Below are 20,156 nucleotides of genomic sequence, written 5' to 3'. Positions count from 1 at the left end.
ATTGTGAGCAAAGCCACACACAAACCTCTTATCATTTTTAGGGGTGCAAGAAGGCATTGTTGGGAAGTTAACATTACTTGCTGTCTCTGCTATGAACAACTTCACAAATGAGTCCTGAAAAGTAATGAAACCAAATGCAGTAACAAGCCCTGTCCAAAATACCACCCAACTGTTATTCACCCTCCTGGAAGAAAAACAGGCATACCACAATTTTTGTTATCATTTATCCGAAGAAATGCTGTTTCTGAGAAACCTGAGTTTCGTTGTTAGTGTCAGTTTTTGACTATTACTTATAACACAACACATGACTCTTGCAGCAGGAGCACACGACAATAACCCGGCTAGATTTTAGGTGACATAAAAACGGTGGGGTGCAATAGTTCTCCGTCAGTGTTTCTGGAGTGATAAATATGAGGTTGAAAATTATTATTATTTTTATTATTATTACTATTATTTTCTAACTCTCCTGTAAAAAACTCAACAGGATTTCTGGTAGCAAATTCCGCAGTAACCCCCTTTTTAGTAATGTTTGTGTTAAACACCAATATTTCCAGCAGCAGATTCAGTTTTATGAAGCCTGACTAGCTCTGTGATCTACTACTAGGTTTTAGTATAATTTTGAAGCAAGCTTTTCAGTTCTATGTATTACTTTACTTCCACTTCACAGTCACAACCATGTTATTTTGACTGTTGTACACCTTTCTGGGTGTGAAAGCATCTAGTAACAAAGTGTGAGATGTGGCCATTATGAAATCATTGGGGAATGATTAATTGCATGTTTTACACCTTACACCTCAAAAGACAACGGAAAGCTACTTTTCAAACTGACATTTGTACATGTAAACCATGCCACACATTAAGAGCTTTTGACTCGCTCCATCTAGTAAAATATATTTAATTGGCCAATTTGCTGGAATTATAGAATAATAAATATTGTGTCACAATACAATGACTGGAGTCAAGAGAAAAAATAAAAATGAAACATCAAGGAGGTGAGTAAGAAAGGTTTATACGTCTGTGTGTGGTTTTGTATCTTTGTATGTATGTGTGTGTATATGTATATATATATATATATATATATATATATATATATATATATATATATATATATATATATATATACATATATACACACACACACACACACACACACACACACACACACACACACACACACACACACACATATATATATTAGGTATACACAAACACACACAATCACACACACACACACTAACACACACACACACACACATATATATATATATATATATATATATATATATATATATATATGCAGATATACACACACACACGCGCACACACACACACACACACACACACACACACACACACACACACACACACACACACACACACACACACACACACACACACACACACACATATGTAGGTCATATAACAGTTTTAATGAACAGATTGGGTAATTACAATGAAGCAAGCATTTTAAATTGTGTCAGTGTTAAGCAGTAATACAGCATATATCTATATCTATATATATATATATATATATATATATATATATATATATATATATATATATATATATATATATATAGATATAGATATATACCTATATGAGGAGGAAACAAATGCAGTTATATGACAAAAGGACATAAGAATGTATGTGTCGTGTATCTGTTATGGGTACCCTTTCCACTTTTAGGGCTACTGCCATACTAACATGATCTGACAATTTCCTGACATTCATTTTACAGTAAGGTGTGGTTTTCCTTACAATTTCCATTACTCAGTTTCGTTTTGAGTTGGCAGCTGCATTTTAGAGTAAACAAGACTTTGTCTCAAAGGATCGGAGAACAGACTGCAACCTGCACTGAACTCATCCACTTTAAGTTGAGGACTTGGAGGAGAAGGTCAATGCATTTCAGGTTTAGTTTATTTTGCAGTGCCTGACGTGCATGTAGAGTCTCCATCTCTCTGAACAGCTGTGGGATTCATACACCCAACCACCACATAAATACAGAAAATGTAATATATATATAATCGTCTTTTAAAAGTTTTCCTGGTATAACGTACTACTTATCCTATCGAAAAGGATTCTAGGTGCACCCTATTACACCTGTTAAGGAGACCAAGAATGGAGAAACTAAAGGTACGTATTAAAGTCTTCATTATGTTTATTTTGTTTTTCTTAGTCATATTAAAGTCAATTAAATATCATCTCCTTCTGTTTCTAATTAAAACAATACCACTGTGACTCCAGAAAAAATTGAAAGATTTTCTTTGATTTCACACTAGCAGATGTGCAACAGGGTTAGTTCTGTTACATAATGTTGCCCACGTCCTCGTAAACCTTTCTTTCTACATCTTAGATGTCCATACTTTTGCCTCGTATTTTTGGTCTGGTCCTCAAAAGAATCTATGGTTTTCTAGACAAATCAGTGAGGACTGAAGCCACTAAATAATGACACATGTAGATGTTTTTCATACTTCATTCCCTCAGAAAATGCATGCTAACAAAAAACTTGATTTGACTACCTTTTAAAGTTATAAGATGTATTTAAAATCTGTTCCTATTTTTGAGACTTTGGGGGGCCCCTTATTTTAGGCTTTTCAGGAATTCTTTCTTTTGACACTCACGTTGCTAAAGTGGTTAGAAAGACCTTCTACATTGCCCACCTGATCATGAAGGGATTCACATCCAGATCTAGTGAGGTCATTGTTCCCCTGTACTCTTCACTTATCAGACCAATGATCGAGTACAATGCCCCATTCGGGATGTATCTCACCCGACATCTGCAGCAATTGGAGAGACCCCAAAAGTTCCTCACCAAAAGGATAAAGGGACTCCAAAATCTGTCATATGCTGCCAGATTGAAGAAACTCCAGCTCTATTCAGTTGCATACCGCCTGCTCAGAGGTGACATGTGCCTGACATACAAGGCCATGTCCAACCCGGATTAATGGACATGCTCCACCTCAAAAAATCCATATCCACCAAAACCACTAGAGCAAGCGACTTAAACCTTAGCACGGATATAAATAGGACATGCTGGAGGGATAGATTTATCACTCAGAGACTCCCTATGCTGTGGAATAAAATCCCGGTCCATGTGAGGCAGAGCACCTCGCTGGCTCTGTTCAAGAGAAATCTTGACCTGTGGATGGGAGATCGTAGGTTTATCCCGGGAATCATCTCTGTGTCACTGCTGGACAGAGGCACAACAAACTAATGGGCACAGTATTTTTTCATATAAGGGGTGGCGTAAGCCACAAAAATTTGGGCTAGGCTTATAAATGCCTTAGGGCAGATAGCCTAGTATAAACCTATGAACCTATGAACCTAAGACTTTTTATTTATTTATTTATTTATTTAACATTTGTTGACTGGTTAGTTTGGCTGGCAGAAACCCATTTTCAGCAGAGACCCAAGTAGAAAAGATCCAGAGAGGTACATAAGGTACTGTTACTTTCAAAAATAGTCTTCATACAATAAAACCATAACCATATACAGAAAAAATAGGATAAAAAAGGTTGAAAGGTTTATGAATTTTCTGCTTTATGTTCAACAATTTTCACTCAGTTCAAAAATCATGGAGAGGGGCTAAAAGTAATCAGACACAAATGCTGCTAACTAAGTGGAGATTTTATTGTCAGACTGCGAGTAGAAAATTTAACTAATCTGCATACATATGTCTGAAGCTGCAGACATTGAAAATAAGTACAAAGGCCCTTAGGTATATCTAGCCAAAAAATCTGGGCATCTAATTAATATAAAATTTAATACCAAATAGCATATAATTCTTCCTGTTTCCAGTTAGAATGTGGGATGCTATTCAGAAATACAGGTATAAAAAACAGTGACAAAAACTGATAGAAAAACCTAAGCACATTATCAAAGTGAAAGTGCACAACCTGTAAACTGTAATGAATAGTATTGCAAAATTGTACCACACAAGGTTATTTATTTTTGTTTCTGAAAATGGGAGATGTAAAATATTTGTCCTTTTTCTTTAAATTATTGGTACTACTAGAATGTTAGTCATGTAGTGTGGTTTTCTGTGCAGTAGACAGCTTCAAAAATCACATGCAAAGAGGGGGAGAGTGGATGTTGGACAGAAATCTTGGGTAGTCCCTGCCTACAGCAGGAAGCACCACACCTGGGCCTCCTGAGTTGGGCCACCCCCCCCATCCTACAGAAGTGTAGAGGAGAGCTCATTCACTATCTGCTATAGGTCCAAGGGCACTGAGGCCTGAGTTTTGGGGGAGCAGGAGTTGGCTACTTCTCAGAGGTTGTAACGCCCCTGCCCGTAAATATATTCTCTTCCCAGAAGTTTCAAAGAGAAGTGATCTGCCTGCACGAGGCGGAGAACAGTTTTAAATTGTCATCCTGCAGAAGAAGGTTTGCCCTCCTGAAAGGATGAAAAACTCTTATAGTCCAAAATGAGAGGTAGCTTCTAAAAAAAGGAGGATCAGCAACACTTGGCCAGGTCCCTGACAATGGACAGGAGGTACTTTCACGTTTTTATTTTTATTTCGAGGGTGCCCCACGCCTTGTTGCTTAATGGATTTTGTATACGGTTTGTTATAGACTTAGGGGTGCTACAGGCTAGGTGGGAGGGGACCCCAAGGCAGGCTGCTCCTCAGAAATTTACATGAAAGGTAATTTTTCTGTCTAAGGCTCATAGGAGTTCCATGAGGGCAATTTATGGCAGAGGATTCATCCACATGAATCTTTTAAGGGCACATGTGATTTGACAGGAGTAAACAGTCCCCAAAAGAACAGAAGGTCAGATGTTATGCTTAGCTGTTCCCTTCTCAAAGGGGTAAAGAGCAGTGACCTTTGGCCCCACAAATGGTAGGCCTCTGATATCTGAAATAATGAAAAGTTACTTAGATTGCTCTGCACAGATAAAATCAGGGGATCAGAAGCCCAGATGGGAAACAATTTGCAATCAGAAGTGAAGGGGAATTCCAAGCAGCCAGCCCAGAGTGGTGAAATCATTCAAATGCAGGGCTCAAGGGCAGACATGATGAGATACAATTAGGTAGCCTCAAGTAGAATGGAGGATTGAGTGGAACCCTTTGCTGGATCTTGCCCACAACATATGGAGAGTAAGGCCTTTAGTCTTTTGGGCCTTAAGCATGTGACTGTTGGGTTTGAAATAGTGCTTAGGCCACCCTGAATCAGTAAAAGTAGGGATTCAAAATCCCAGATGAGAGAAGACATGCTTATCACCTCATGTCACTGTAATGTTGAAGACAGTGTTCTCCTATGTGTGTGATGGCAGTGGCACAGATGCAGCATGGGCTAAACTATTCCAGGCTTCATTCTTACACTGTGGCCCTTTTATAACCCATCTGTAGAAGGTTCTGACTTTGATCCTTGTGGATTAGGTAAATAAATATTTTAGACTCAAAATACAGAAAGTTCTCAACTCTGGATGAAGTAACCAGCGATAATAAAGAAGAAGCAATGAGTAAAATAAAACTCGCTGGATACACACGGCATGTAACTCTTTATTTAGAAAAAAATGTGAGCACTTTCGCACAGTCCACTCTGCTTTATCAGACTGTCTGATGAAGCAGAGAGGACTCTGCGAAAGCGCTCACATTTTTTTCTAAATAAAGAGTTACATGCCGTGTGTATCCAGCGAGTTTTATTTTAAATATTTTAGACTCTGGATGAAGTAACCAGCGAGTTTTATTTTAAATATTTTAGACTCTTCACACCACCTCTGCAGTCCAAACTGAGCATTACCTTCTCCTTCTCTAGTTATGATGTCTCATCCTGAAGATTTTCAGTAAAAGAAATAACAAAGAATTGACACCCAAATCAAGTCTTGCCTGCCCCATCTGCTGTACATTTGTGGGCATCAACTGGCTTCTCATCTACGCAATGGATGGCAGGCTAGGGATAATATAAATACTATATTATTATGGTTTACAGTGGCAGTTTAAGGTATGAAGCATATCTGTCTTGTATCCTTGTGTATGCTGGTAAAAACATCATGCACTATAGTGACTCCATTTAAAGATAGTATATTTTGAATTACAAATCTCCCCTAGAGGCATGTTGTGACCTCTCAATGCTGCCTATAGGAACCCAGGTGTGTGCAAAGCATTAAAGTACAATTGAGCATGACACATGAGGTTTCTCATCATGCAAAGTGAGCGAGTCAGAACTGGTAATGAGCAGAGTCCTAACTAGCATAAGAGTTGTGCCCACCAGGTGAAGCTGCATGATATAAGCATGACAGCTATCAGAAAGCCTCATTATGCTATGGGAGAAATTTGCCGAGCATAGAGTTTGGAACCTGCAAAGGTGAATTTCAGAAGATTCCTTCAGGGAAAATACCTCTGCTGGTAGAAGGTAAGTGCTACTTTCCAGTACTGCTGCTTTTAACTGTTATTCAACCTACTGACATAATAAGACATATGTTGTTTGCTATTTGTAAGTATATTAGGAAATATGTTTTGAAAGGAAGGTTGCAAGGGTACAGTCATTGCAAAAGCTTAATGGGAGAAATAGCCATTAACACATACTGAGATCACAGTTCAAAGCATGCTTACAGTGCATATGATACCACTTTTAGTAAATGCTGTTGTCTAAATTGCACAGATATTTGTAACAATAAGGAGAGTCATGTCTCCTTGAGTAATTGCAGTGGTATGTGATTGTTATGAGGGGCACATGCTCAGTGCTCAGTAGACCTAGGTGCTTGACAGTACTTAAAGAGTGTAGACACAGATAAAACTGTCAGGCATACAAACAGCATGCTATACAGCCAAAGAGGATACCTATTCAGGTTAGAATTTGTCAGGGTCATGCAGAAGCAAGGCTGGTAATTCCACTGTTTTGCATACCAACAGAACAATGCCTAAGAATAGGGAAGCAGAAGTACTCAACTGAGTCTGCTGGGACATCCACACAGTTGCAGAAAATGAGGTGCTACTCCAGGCCCTCAATCTACATGGGTGGTGACTCTTTGGCCTGCATACAACTGACCAAGCCTAATAACTGTACCTGGGAAGATATTGTGATGCACATAAATGTGGTTAGTGGCCAAAACAACAGTTTTAAAAGGGTGTGCCACAGGGCCACTGATATTATATGTGGTGCCCATCAAACAATACAGCTACTGTCATGGGAATGTAGGACAACATGTGGAAATGTTGTCAAGAGTAATGTAATATCTGTCATGGAGACAGGAAGTACTTAGCCCCTCTCAGAGATAGGGACGCTCCCTACAGAGCCCCACAATCTGGTGCTGGATGTTGGAGCACAGCAGAGACTGTAGAGGAAAATCCACTAGAGATGCCCCAGGCATGAAAGCCTATTTCTGTGTATGTCCTCTACATCCCCTCAGTCACTATCAAAGTTATTATATCTGTCTGAGTTATGGTATACAGGTATATCAGGGGTGCAGCATCCACAGCCATGTCTTCAAGGTATGCACATAAACTATTACTTTTATTACATTTATATTTATAAACGTCAGCTGCATGAGTACTTCTGGTGCTGGTTATACTTACTGGATATTTTGTGCTTTGGTGTACCATTTATATCTGTAAAAAGTCAGCAGCATGTGTACTTCTGGTACTGGTTATACTTACTGGATATTTTGTGCTTTGGTGTACCATTTATATCTGTAAACATCAGCTGCATGTGCACTTCTGGTACTGGTTATACTTACTGGATATTTTGTGCTTTGTTGTACCATTTATATTTGTAAACGTCAGTTGCATGTGTACTTTTGGTGCTGGTTATGATTACTGGATATTTTGTGTTTTGGTGTACCATTTATATTTGTAAATGTCAGCTGCATGTGTACTTCTGGTGCTGGTTATACTTGCTGGTTTACTATTATTTAGATGAATTAAACAATGGTGAATTGCTACTAATTCAAAACAAAACCACGAAATGTATAATGTTGAACACAAATAAAGTCGAACTCCGAAGTGGTAAATGTTCAAATTTGACATAATATGAACATTCACCACACTTCCGGGAACAGTATTACTGTGACTTGCACAGTAAAAAATCCGTTTGCAGGGGGCAAGCCCCCATGCACCCCCCACACCCCCTGCTACTTAACTATACAAACTCTGGGATCACACTATAGTGATGGAAAGGGTACATTTCCTGATCATAGTGCAATCTGCATCACAGTGCCGAACCTTACAACAGTGAATGCCATATTGCATTTGCTGTTATAAGGTTCGACATTGTGGCATTCATTTTTTCGTTGTGCAAAATGGCACTTTCGCACAAATGTAAATCACACAAAGTGTGATTGACAAAATGATTTACAGCCATACTTACCGAATATTTTGTGCTGTGGTGTACCATTTATATTTGTAAACAAAAACTGCATGTGTACTTTTGGTGCTGGTTGTACTTGCTGAATATTTTGTGCTTTGGTGTACCATTTATATTTGTAAATATCAGCTCCATGTATACTTCTGATGCTGGTTATACTTACTGGATATTTTGTGCTTTGGTGTACCATTTATATTTGTAAACGTCAGCTGCATATGTATTTCTGGTGCTGGTTATACTTACTGGATATTTTGTGCTTTGGTGTATCATTTATATTTTTAAACATCAGCTGCATGTGCACTTCTGGTACTGGTTATACTTACTGGATATTTTGTGCTTTGTTGTACCATTGATATCTGTAAACATCAGCTGCATGTGCACTTCTGGTGCTGGTTATACTTACTGTATATTTTGTGCTTTGGTGTACCATTGATATCTGTAAACATCAGCTGCATGTGTACTTCTGGTGCTGGTTATACTTACTAGATATTTTGTGCTTTGGTGTACCGTTTATATTTGTAAATGGCAGCTGCATTTGTACTTCTGGTGATAGTTATACTTACTGGATATTTTGTGCTTTGTTGTACTCACAGGTGAGTATCCGGCACCAGCTCTGTGGAACTGGGGACCTGATGTTGGAGGATCGGCAGCCTCTAATAATGATTGTAGGGATGAGCTGACACAGTCAGGGTAGTACAGGGTGTGTGTTGGACACAGCAATTGTGACCACCACATCCCTAGCCGAGATCATGGACAAAGCCTCTACCTGTGGATACCCAGGCTACCCACACCTCACAAGGAGGACAGGTTAAGGGGGACATTATCAATAAGGGAAGTGTGCTGGCCCCCAGTAGACACATGTCAGAATATGCCCTTAAAATTCATGGGCAGTGAGATCCACATGGGGTGGGGATTTATGGCACATTCTAGAGAGATGGTTTCCACCCTCCTCCTCCTCAGTTTGGTGTGTCAGTTGCTGTAACCCAGCATTTGTACAGTGCCAGTGTGGAGGGAAATTCTAGTACCACCACAGCCATCGTTGAGATATATGAAGGTGTGAGGGCATGTTCTGTATGTGTGATTCCTTGTATACACTCACTCACACACACACTGTAACATGCAATATCTTTTCTGGCTCACCTGCCTGGGTTAAGGGGCCATCCACAGAGTTGGCCATCTGCTAATTCCACAAATGTTATTTAAGATGCCAATAGATGGTCAGATCCCACTTCTGCAGTCCTAGCACTTCCACAGTGACATCTGTTGTGGAAGTGTCTGCTCCCAGGAGAGGCCATACTTGTGGTCATAGTCATTGTCATGGTGGCATATCTCATAGCAGATGTCACTCAAGGTCACACAGCACATCAGCATCTAGCCAGGGTCATGGTACATCCAGTGGAAGTTCTGGTACAGCCAGCTCTTATAGGTAGGAGCATGCAAGGGATGCTGAACCCTGAGCCATGCATGCATTGGACCTGTAAAGTAAACTAAGGCAAAGTGCTATAACTACTACTAAGGCTGTGCCCCTGCAAACCCTCACTCACACCACCACAGTCTCTCATACATCACACAGCTCCTCTGACACTGGCGCTTCTCAACATTAACCCCCCCCAAACCAGTACTGACATTTTACAGAAAAGCACATTTTACTTTCATACTCCTCAGCACTCACAGTCATGCACTTTCTTGTGAAAGAGATGCACTCATGTGCTTCCTTCCTCACCTATGCAAATGACAACCGTGTAGTACCTTCTGTACATTGTTACTTGGATTGCTATGTGTGATGCACAGTGTCGTTAGCTATGCACAGGTATGCACAAACTTATGTTGGTTCTGCATGCATCATTATTACTGTAGTGTATCTCTTTACTCTTATCTATTATTTTCTGAAGCTATGTGCAAGTCTCTGCCTGTTTGCTAGTGCTACAGCATACTGTGCCTCCCCTTTCATCTGGCATGATCATCCTCTGCTGCTGGATCCATCACAAACTCCTTGTCTGACTCAGTCATCACTGTCTGGTATGCTGGGAACTGCTGCCCCTACCGGTGCCTAAGTACGATATTGTGGAACATTGCACACGATGACACTGTTTTTGCACATGCACCAGGCTCATACCTCAGGGCTCCACCAGATAAATCCAAATGGTGAAAGTGTATCTTTGGCACTCCAAACACACATTTAATGCTTCTTGTTTGTGACCGAGCATAGCTGTATTAACAGTCTGTTTGACTTTTGTGGATTTCTTATGGGTGTCATGAGCCAGGGTTTCAGAGCACATCTGGCATCACCAACAAGATGCCACTATGAGAAGTCACCCCTCACAAACCATTGGTACAGGTCATAGGCTTGCCATATGTGAGTGCTGTGGTAACTGATGGGGCAGCTTGAATACATATTAGATTATACCCTGTGCATAACAGACTACCTGGCAGTTGATGGAATGATTCCTTTTGCATTTCATGTATTTCCTTCCCAGTTCACTAGGATGACCCTTTATTTCAATGTGAGTCTGTTCTTATGGCCCCTGGTACATCATGGAAATGGGCTATATCATACAAGTACTGCATGGTGTTGGCTCACTACTCTGTGGTAAGTGGGAACCACACATGTTCCCTCACATGCTGAAGTATGGCATCGAGAAAATGATGGAGTATTTGCAAGGCAGATGTATGTGATACCCCCACTATATCCCAAGTAGATCACTGAAAGGTGCCTGCACCTAATATACATAAAGTCACACATACTTTAGTATCCACTGGGATAGTTACTCCGTGAGTCACATGGGGCTGCAGATGAAGTCGATACATATTCACAATTTCTTGAATTGTGTCCATATCTGCATGCTACTGGTCCACAATATCAGTGTCATGGAGTCCATGAAACATCAAGCTCCACTCAGCTCTGAGGGAGGTGTCATTCATCATCAACCACTAGAGTCTCTTGTAGATACAAATTTACTAATGCTGGGATAACTACTAACACTATTTACCGAGTCACTCAATCTTAACTCAAACATTTGGCTAGGTTAGAATATATAGCAGCACACATTACATGGCATTTATGCATTTCTGATTTTTATTTGCCTCATTGGCGTACACAAACATGCTCATCTTAATAATGTTACTGATTACCATGTCACTAGCCACCCCAGCACAGAGCCTCAAGGTCCTCCACTAGTGACTAGCCTCTTTGTTGAGGTAGAATCCCCTATCCTGACTTCTTGGGCCCTATCTGCGAGCCAGCAAGCAATTCAGTGGGAGACATAGGGGTTTATACCCAATTTTGCAAGTTTGTCTACAATGCCTAAGTAGGGTATTGTATTGAATGTTTTGGCCAGACCAAGGTAGGCAGTATGCAAAATTTTGCCTTTGTGTATTGCTTTGGTGACGTTCTTGAAGAAGTCCGCCAGACCGAGTAGACATGACCTGAGTATAATGAAACCAAACTGAGTTGGATTCAGTGATTTCCTAAGTCGTTGTTTATTATTCCATGATAATTTTTCTTTGGCTTTAGATATGAGACTAGTCTGACTTATAGGTCTGTGGTGACTTGAGTCCATAGATGGCCCATATTTGTGTAGAGGAATGACAGCTGCAGTCCTCCAATTGCTTAGCATATGCTCCTACTTGGAACATAGCTTTGTCCCAGCTAAGTGGAGGACAGCCACTGTCATCCCTTTGCTAAAGGTGGAGTGTCCACCGATCTGGGAAATTTTAGACCCATCAGCCTAACTAGCCTGATCTGCAAGGCCATGGAATGGACCACATTAACAAGAACATTGGAAATCTCCAAACACTGGATCCCACACAGTTTGGCTTCATCAAGAGGAGGTCATGTCTGTTAAATTTGGTCGACTTCTTTGAGACAGTCACCAAAGCCATGGACGAGGGGAAGATGGTGCATACTACCTACCTTGACCTGGCCAAAGCCTTCGACACTATTCCCCACTCAGGCATAATAGATAAACTCTCTCAACTAGGCATCAGTTTGTATGTTACCAGATGGGTAGCTAACTGACTCACTGATAGAATCCACCTAGTCAAAATAAGGGAAGCCACCTCAAGCAGTAATCAATAACCCGTGGCATACCCCAGGGTTTGGTCTTGGGGCCTCTGTTATTTGGGATATACATTTCTGAGGTGCAGGCCAAAACCAGTGGGCTATGGCTGGCCAAGATTGTAGATGACTGCAAGCTGGACATTGTTATCAATTCTTCTAGTGATATGGACATCCTCCAAGAGGGTCTCAACCAAACAAATGAGTGGTGCCAGAAACATGTCCTAAAGCTGAATACCACAAAATGCATCATCATCCCCTATGGGGAGAGTGACATCCCCACACATTATCACATAAACAACAATGTCCTAAGCACACAATCATTTGTGAGGGATTTGGGCACCCAGGCTGATAGCAACCTGAATTTTGTTCACCATGTTGCTTCCATTGTACGGGAAGCTTTCTACATGACCCACTGTATAAGTAAGGGTATCTCATCCAGGGACAAGGAGATTATAACATCTCTGTGTTCTTCCCTTATAAGGCCCATTATTGAGTATAATGCCCATTCAGCATGTACCTCACAAAGCACATGCAGCAGCTGGAGAGACCACAGAGTTTCCTCACCTGGACAATCCAGAGCCTCAAAAATCTGCCATACACCGATAGGTTAAAAACTATATCCCTCTATTCAGTTTCTTACAGACTCTGCAGACGCTACCTCTGAGGCATACAAGGCGATCTTGGACCCTGTTTGATGGGACTGCTGCATATGCGCAAGTCAAGCTTCACTCGAATAACCCACAGGAGTGGCCTCAACCTGGTATGTGACATCAATAGGACTTGTTGGAGGCACATATTTGTGTCCCAGTAACTCACCCATCTATGGAATAGACTCTCTCTCTACATCAAGCAGAGTACCTCTTTATCCCTTTTTAAGCGCAACTTGGATAAATGGATGGAAAACAGAAAATACATCCCTGGGATTCCACCGGTGTCCCTGCTCGACAGGGGCATCAGGTGCTTACTTGGCTAAACATGGGCTAAACTCTTAGCTAGGTTTATAAGGACCTCAGGACCTATAACCTAGTAACTTCCTATGATCCTATATGCCTCAGCAGGTTTAGTAGTATCCACCAAGGGACTGATATGGATGATGCTTTCCTGAGTACATTCTCCTTCCTTCCTTCCTTCCTTCCTTCCCATTCTAGGACTAGTAGCCAAGCATAGTCAATTTCTCCAGCATCAGGATGATTAATCAATGCTGGGCCATGTGGGTTATACTTTGGGCTGTCTCCCACTATGTCACAGAGCTGACTACCTTTTTATTCTTTATTTATGGTTTCATCTGTACTTCATACATGTAGTCAGTTCTTTTGTGATTGGAGGTGCGACCATGAGTAAGGGTTGTAATCAGGAATGCTAAAACTGCACAGTAACTTCTAGGATGTTGCCCTCCCCACACACACAAATGTAGCCCTGCCACCATTCATTCTAGTGCTTGTTTCTGAACAGCAAACCTTTTCAATACTGATAAAATAAATAAATAAACAATGAGAGAAAATAGTTCATCCATAAGCCTTCAATCTGTTTCTGTCTCAGCTGTTGCCAGCATTATGCTAGACCCCCTGTGGCAGTGCATAAACTGCCATGTACTTACTGACAACCTTTTAGCAGAGAATGAATCCATGAGAGGTGTAACTACTGTAAATAACTGGTGGCAAACTTCTCACATAAACTGGTTATCGGTCCCCATACTAATGCTATACCTACACATTGCAAGACAGCTATTAAACCTATTTATGCTGATATACTCCAAGAATCACTGCCAAAACCATAAAACAAGTCCTACATGCAGCAACGTAAATGCATGCACCACAGCCAAACCTGAGCAACACACTAACACCCATTCCATACAACATATAACTTCTACCACCATCCCAGACAACAGTGAGTAGAGTAGTGACCGTTGTCTGAGATAGTAACACCAGTCACCACAGTGGCTTAGCTAAGCCCTTCAGGCTATAAGAGCTGTCCAGTGACCATAATAATGTCCTTGTTATAGGTAGCACAATAGTTTTGCGCAGCAATGCACCAGTCACAAGGCTGAGCATAAAGGAGTAAAGCAAGCTGCCCCTTAGGTGTTAGAATACACCACATCACCATGGCACTCAACTCTTTTAACCCCAGATATGAATATGATATGATCATTGTTCACTTAGACATGTAGAATCTGCAATATACTCCTGTAGACTATACGAAGAAGAATATGATAGTGCTATCTAAGAGTGTCTCTAAAGCTTAAATGAAAAAAATATGTTGAGCAGAATCTTTCAATCACTACGAATGATTCTGTGATACAAACAGAATATAACTGACTACAAATTTGGATTTGCTATTGAGGTAAATCAGAAGGGGCACAGTGTGTATCTGCCTGGGGGAAGATGGAAGACATTTCTGCCTGTTTCACCAGAAATGGATTGCAACTCTATCCTCCGTCTTTTTTTATATGGGCTGAGATATTCTTTACAATTATAGTGCATTTTTAGGTGATGTCAGTCTAATCAGACTACCAACCTACTAAAAACAATTGTGGTTTGACAAATACCAGTGTAGGACTGGTCAACACTATACTAGGAGCTTAAATAAGAAAATGCACTCCCTTTAGGCCTTTCTAATTCTAGTAAATGTAGATATCTGTGTTGTTACTGAAGCCTGGCTCTAATGCAGTAACAGCACCTCCCCCTTACCAGGTTTTGCTGCCTACAACTCTTATAGGCCTGCAAGTAGAGATAGCAGTAATGCTGGTGGTTGTGGTTTGTCTGCCTTTAGCCAAAATACCATCACCTCTAACCTAACTGACCAGAATAATGACCTCAAACTCCTTCATGCACTAATATCAGTAAACAAGAGTTCATACCATATCCTGACCAACTACAGAACCTTAATTAAATAACACCTGCAAACCAGGAAGCATATCTTAATACACTAGAGTACATCTCCATTAACTGAAACACCATCATGCTTTTTGACTTTAGCTATCACTCCATAAGTTGTCACATCCATACCTGTAAAATAAATATGAGCAATGTTTCCTAGATTTCATCATCATTGATCAGATTATACTAGTCTTACCTACAGACACCAACAGCCTTACTATCCATAGCTACAGACACCAACATACTCAGGCTTGTCCTCTCAAACACAGCTCCTGTCTGCTCCTTGTTCTCTGTCATACCCTTACTGGTCTAATCAGATTACTGTGCCATTTTATTCATTATATTATTCTAGTACAAGTCAGCAATCAACCTAAACAGCTTCAGAGATGTCTGCCTAGGCAGTTTCCTTTCTATCAATAAAGACGTGAAGCAGATTCAACAGTCCCTCACCCCTTAATGACCTTATAGCATATACTACCGCATATACCCAAAGTTTATACTCCTATCTCAACTCTTGCATAGAGGCTCATTTTCTATTCATCACAAATACAACGGCAAGCTGTGAAATACACCCCTCTGGTAGAAATCACCTATCAACGAATCTAGAGTAAATCAAACCAGCCAGGTTTTTCTTTCCTTTTTGGTGAAAGCCTCATTTCTCACAATTCAGGGATTTCCATGATTCGCAGTGTCTTAAATAAAAGACCCTCAGTGGGATCAGCTCTGTGCAGGTTATAGCAGACTAGCTAGAAAAGAATCCAGCCAAATAAAGCCCATAATCTACCTCTGTGACCTCAAAACCTATAAGATGTGACAGTTCTCTTAGGCCAATGACTTCAGGTAGGTTTAGGATTTCAGAAATTTTAGCTTTTACAGTGGGGGCATCAAAAACTGTAATTAGTGTACAAACAGTAGGGAACAGTAGGGAGCAGCAGGGAGAACAGTACTTAACATATCAGTGGGGGCATAACAACGCTAGAAATATAGTAAAACAAAGATGTTTTTGTTATACGCATTTTAAAAAAGTGACTGACACATGAGGATGTTTTTGAAAACTAATAAAGCATGAATAGTTTTTTTTTTTTACATTATGTTAAATATTCTAATAATTTACATCTGTAAACTCAGATTTCTACATACCATCCATGGATAATGACAATCTGAACATAACTTGGATCTAAAATGGGATTTTCTGCAAAGACTGCAAGGTGATATTTAAAAAAATGAAACTGCAATGACAGTGTAACACTTATATGGGATATGCCTAAAATGATCACACTGAAAATTTTCATGTAAAATATCTTGCTATTAAAAATAAAATCATGTAACATAATCAGTTAATTTGCAAGGGCAGCATGCATTTTTAAACATTATATTCAAGTAATGCATCAATAACACTATTAAAATGCAGCATTTTGAGCTTAAATTCAAATTTTCAACATGCAATTTATGGGAAATCACCACCTGAGCTATATATGAAGCTACATTGGTGCAGCTCTGATCCAAATATGTGATTTGTGACAATGACTGCAAAACAATCTTTAAAAATGAAACCACATAATGTCAACACAGTACTTACCCAGAAGGGGGCCTTAAAATGATTACCCTGAAATTTTCATGCCAGCATTTCCTGTAATTAAAAAAAGCTATAATCCTCTAAAATAGTTAAGATTGTTAACACATTTCTAAGTATTATATTCAACAAATGCCCATATGCTGCTAAAAAGTAACATTCTGAGCTCAGATTGTCAGCACCCTGTCTATGGCTCACCACCACCTGAACTGGAACAACTCAAATATACACTATAGTATGTTTTGTCATATTTGATTTTGCTTTTTGTGGTGTTTCTCAGATTTGTATTTTTGATGCCCATTAGCCACCGATTTGATGCTACCTACCTGCAGTACCTCAGTCCTCCTACTGACCGCAGTAAGCTTACCACCTTCCTTCCCCCAGGATGAGTGAGTTGGTAATGACCAATCAATCCCATCCTCCCTTGCCTTGGTCCTTACAGAGCTACCAATTAAACTTGAGTCATCTGGGTCATAGTTGGGGCTTTATCCATGTAACCCACAGGGCTGAGGCCCTGTTTAGGCCTCATTGTTATATTTTATAGTAACAAAAGTGCATATCTGTTGTGTTGAACCTCCAAATCTTGCACTTTGATTTTCTAAATACCATGTGCATGTTGAAATTTTTGGTAAACTTTTTCATAAACAAACAAACAAACAAACAAACAAATTTCAGTAATTTGTTTCTTTCAGAAGTCCTTGTACATGATACTGGGTGGTGGTGTTCAGTACAATGTTGCTTCATAGGTTCATAGGTGCATAGGTGTGTACTAGGCTAATGACCCTGGAGCCTTTACAAGCCTAGCCCAAAAAAATTGCCCAAGCACTGTGCCACCCAATGTTAGTCCACAGTGCCCCATTCCAGTAGGGCAACTGGAGTGATCCCTTGGATGAACTTTCTGTAACTCATCCACTCATCAAGATTTCTCTTGAAGAGGGCCAGCAAGGTACTCTGGTTGACATGAATGAGAAGGTTATTCCCAGAGTATGGATAGTCTTTGGGAGATGAACCTGTCCCTCCAGCATGTTCTGTTGATTGTGTTAATGAGGTTGTGATCTCTGCAGTGTGTGGCATGGGAGGATTTGGATTTCTTTAGGTGTAGCATTTCAAGTAGGGCTGGGTCAGACATGGCTTTGTAAGTCGAGCAGAGATCTCCTCTAAGTAGACGATAAGAGACTAAGAACAGCTGAAATTTCTTGAGTCTATCCATGTAGGACATTTGTTTAAGGCCTGGGATCCTTTTTGTGAGGTACTTTTGTGGCCTCTCCAGCTGTTGTAGGTATCTGGTCAGGTACATGCCAAATGGGGTGTTATATTTGATGATTGGTCTAATGAGGGGTGAGTAGAGAGGGATGATAACCTCTTTCTTACTGGATGCAAAACCTTTGGTTATAAGATGTGCCACATAGAAAGGACTTTCTGACCACAGTGGCAATGTGGTGGTTGAATGTGAGGTGGCTGTCAATTTCGGTGCCCAGATCTCTTATGGCCCCTTCAGTGTTCAATGGGCTCCCATCAATGTGGTAATTCATGAGAAATGAGTTTTTTCCAAAGGGGATGATAACACATTTTCTGGTGTTAAGCTTCAGGCCATGGTTCCAACACCAGTCACTGGTCTCAGAGAGGCCCTTTTCTAGGATGTCTGCATCACTTGGGGAGTTGATTATGACTCCTAACTTGCAGTCATCACTGAATTTGGTCAGCCAGACTCCTTCTGTGCAGGCCTGGACTTCTGAGAAGTATATGCCAAACAGGAGAGGGCCCAGGACCAAGCCCTGTGGGACTCCACTTATGACTGGACGACAGTCTGACTTGGAATCTGCAACTTTCACTCTGTGGGTCCTGTCTATGAGACAATTTGCAACCCACCTAGTGATGTAAGGATTGATCCCTAGTTTGGTAAGTTTATCAATGATACCTGAGTGGAGAATGATATCAAAGGCCTTGGCCAGGTCGAGGTAGGCTGTATGCACTGCCTTACCCTCATCCACAGCCTTGGTGACTGTCTCAAAGAAGTCAACCAGGTTCAGCAGCCAGGATCCCCCCTTAACAAAGCCAAACTGTGTGGGGTCAAGAGTTTGGAGATTGCCTATATCTTTGTTAAGCAGGTCCATGTGCTCTATAGCTTTGCATACCAGACTAGTCAGGCTAATGGGACGATAGTTCCCAGGGTCTGTAGTTGTTCCACCTTTATGGAGTGGGATGACTGCAGCAGTGCACCATTCATTAGGGACATAGCCTGAGGTAAGGCTGTGATTGAACAGGGTACACAGATGTGGTGCCAGTTCATTTTATAGCTCATGTAGGACACAGCCAGAGATATTATCAGGTCCCATGGATGCTGTATTCTTGTTTTTGGACTATGCAGCTTTTACCTGTTCCGCAGAAATGGTGGGTACCAAGGCTTTCTTCTGATATTCTGATAGAGCCCTTGGGGGACGGAGAGGGGTAAAGTTGGCACTAAATCTGTCAGCCAGTATGATGGCTATAACTGTTGTCTCAGTATAGGAGGTGCCATTGTGCAATAACTCAGAGCAAATCTGGGTATTGCCTTGGAGGTTTTTGATATAGCTATAGAAGGCTTTGTGGTTGTTTTTGGTGTCAGCTGCAATTCTGCCTTCATAGCTGGCTTTAGAGGATTTGCTAAGGGGTCTCAGCTTTTTGTTGAGACTGATAAGGGAGGTTTTCCAGTCTTGTGACTTCATTTTTTTCTGCAACAGTTTCTTCCTTCTGTTGTAGAGTTTACTGATGGCTGGAGACCACCAGATCAGCTTCCTTTTTTTGGAGGAGAGTGTCTTAGTTCTATTTGGTATGGCAAGGTCCATGCATTTGTGTACGTGCTTGTACAGTGCATTGGTGTATGATTTGGCAGTCATGCAGCTATTTTCCATTGGCATGGGTGCCGAGAAGTTAGCAACCTCTGTTTTTAGAAGCCCAAAGTCAACACATCTTACTTATTTTCTGAATTGTGCATTGATATTTCTTCAGTATAGATGCACTAGCCCTATGTGTGAGCATCACCTGTTTGAGCCTGCTCCCATATAAAAAAAATATTAAGGCAGTTGCCTTCTTACGTTTACTTTTGTAGTCTGTTAAAACTGCTTTTGTGAGAAATCTAGCATGTTTTTGACACTTGACATAACATATAAAATATGATCTTTCAGTAATGTTGCATGACCAGTCATTGTAAATGAAAAAGCAGGTAATGTTTCTGTTATTAGTTAACCTGAGTGAGTCATTGTTTGCATTGCATAAGTCTGTAGCAGATACAGTAGCTTAGATGTCATTCCAAGAAGATGTGAGCTTCTGTAACAGAATTTTACAGACACGTCACACAGAATG

The 20,156-nt window shown here is 40.6% G+C and overlaps 1 protein-coding gene across 1 annotated transcript in view; it reads left to right on the top strand.

Annotated features, from left to right (window-relative positions):
* The first annotated feature begins 1,900 nt into the window (after positions 1–1,900).
* Positions 1,901–20,156, top strand: part of LOC122800356 (guanylate-binding protein 1-like) — a 697,264-nt gene continuing 679,008 nt past the window's right edge. The window contains exon 1 of the mRNA XM_044069806.1: positions 1,901–2,134. Within this exon, the coding sequence (XP_043925741.1) occupies positions 2,120–2,134 (15 nt within the window). The 5' untranslated portion in view covers positions 1,901–2,119. The remainder of the gene's footprint in view (positions 2,135–20,156) is intronic.

This window comes from Protopterus annectens, chromosome 4.part0, assembly GCF_019279795.1.
Source record: "Protopterus annectens isolate FY-2018-M chromosome 4.part0, PAN1.0, whole genome shotgun sequence".
Taxonomy (NCBI): Eukaryota; Metazoa; Chordata; order Ceratodontiformes; family Protopteridae; genus Protopterus; species Protopterus annectens.
The sequence above is the reverse complement of the archived record's forward strand: the minus strand, read 5'-3'. Positions and strand labels throughout refer to the sequence as shown.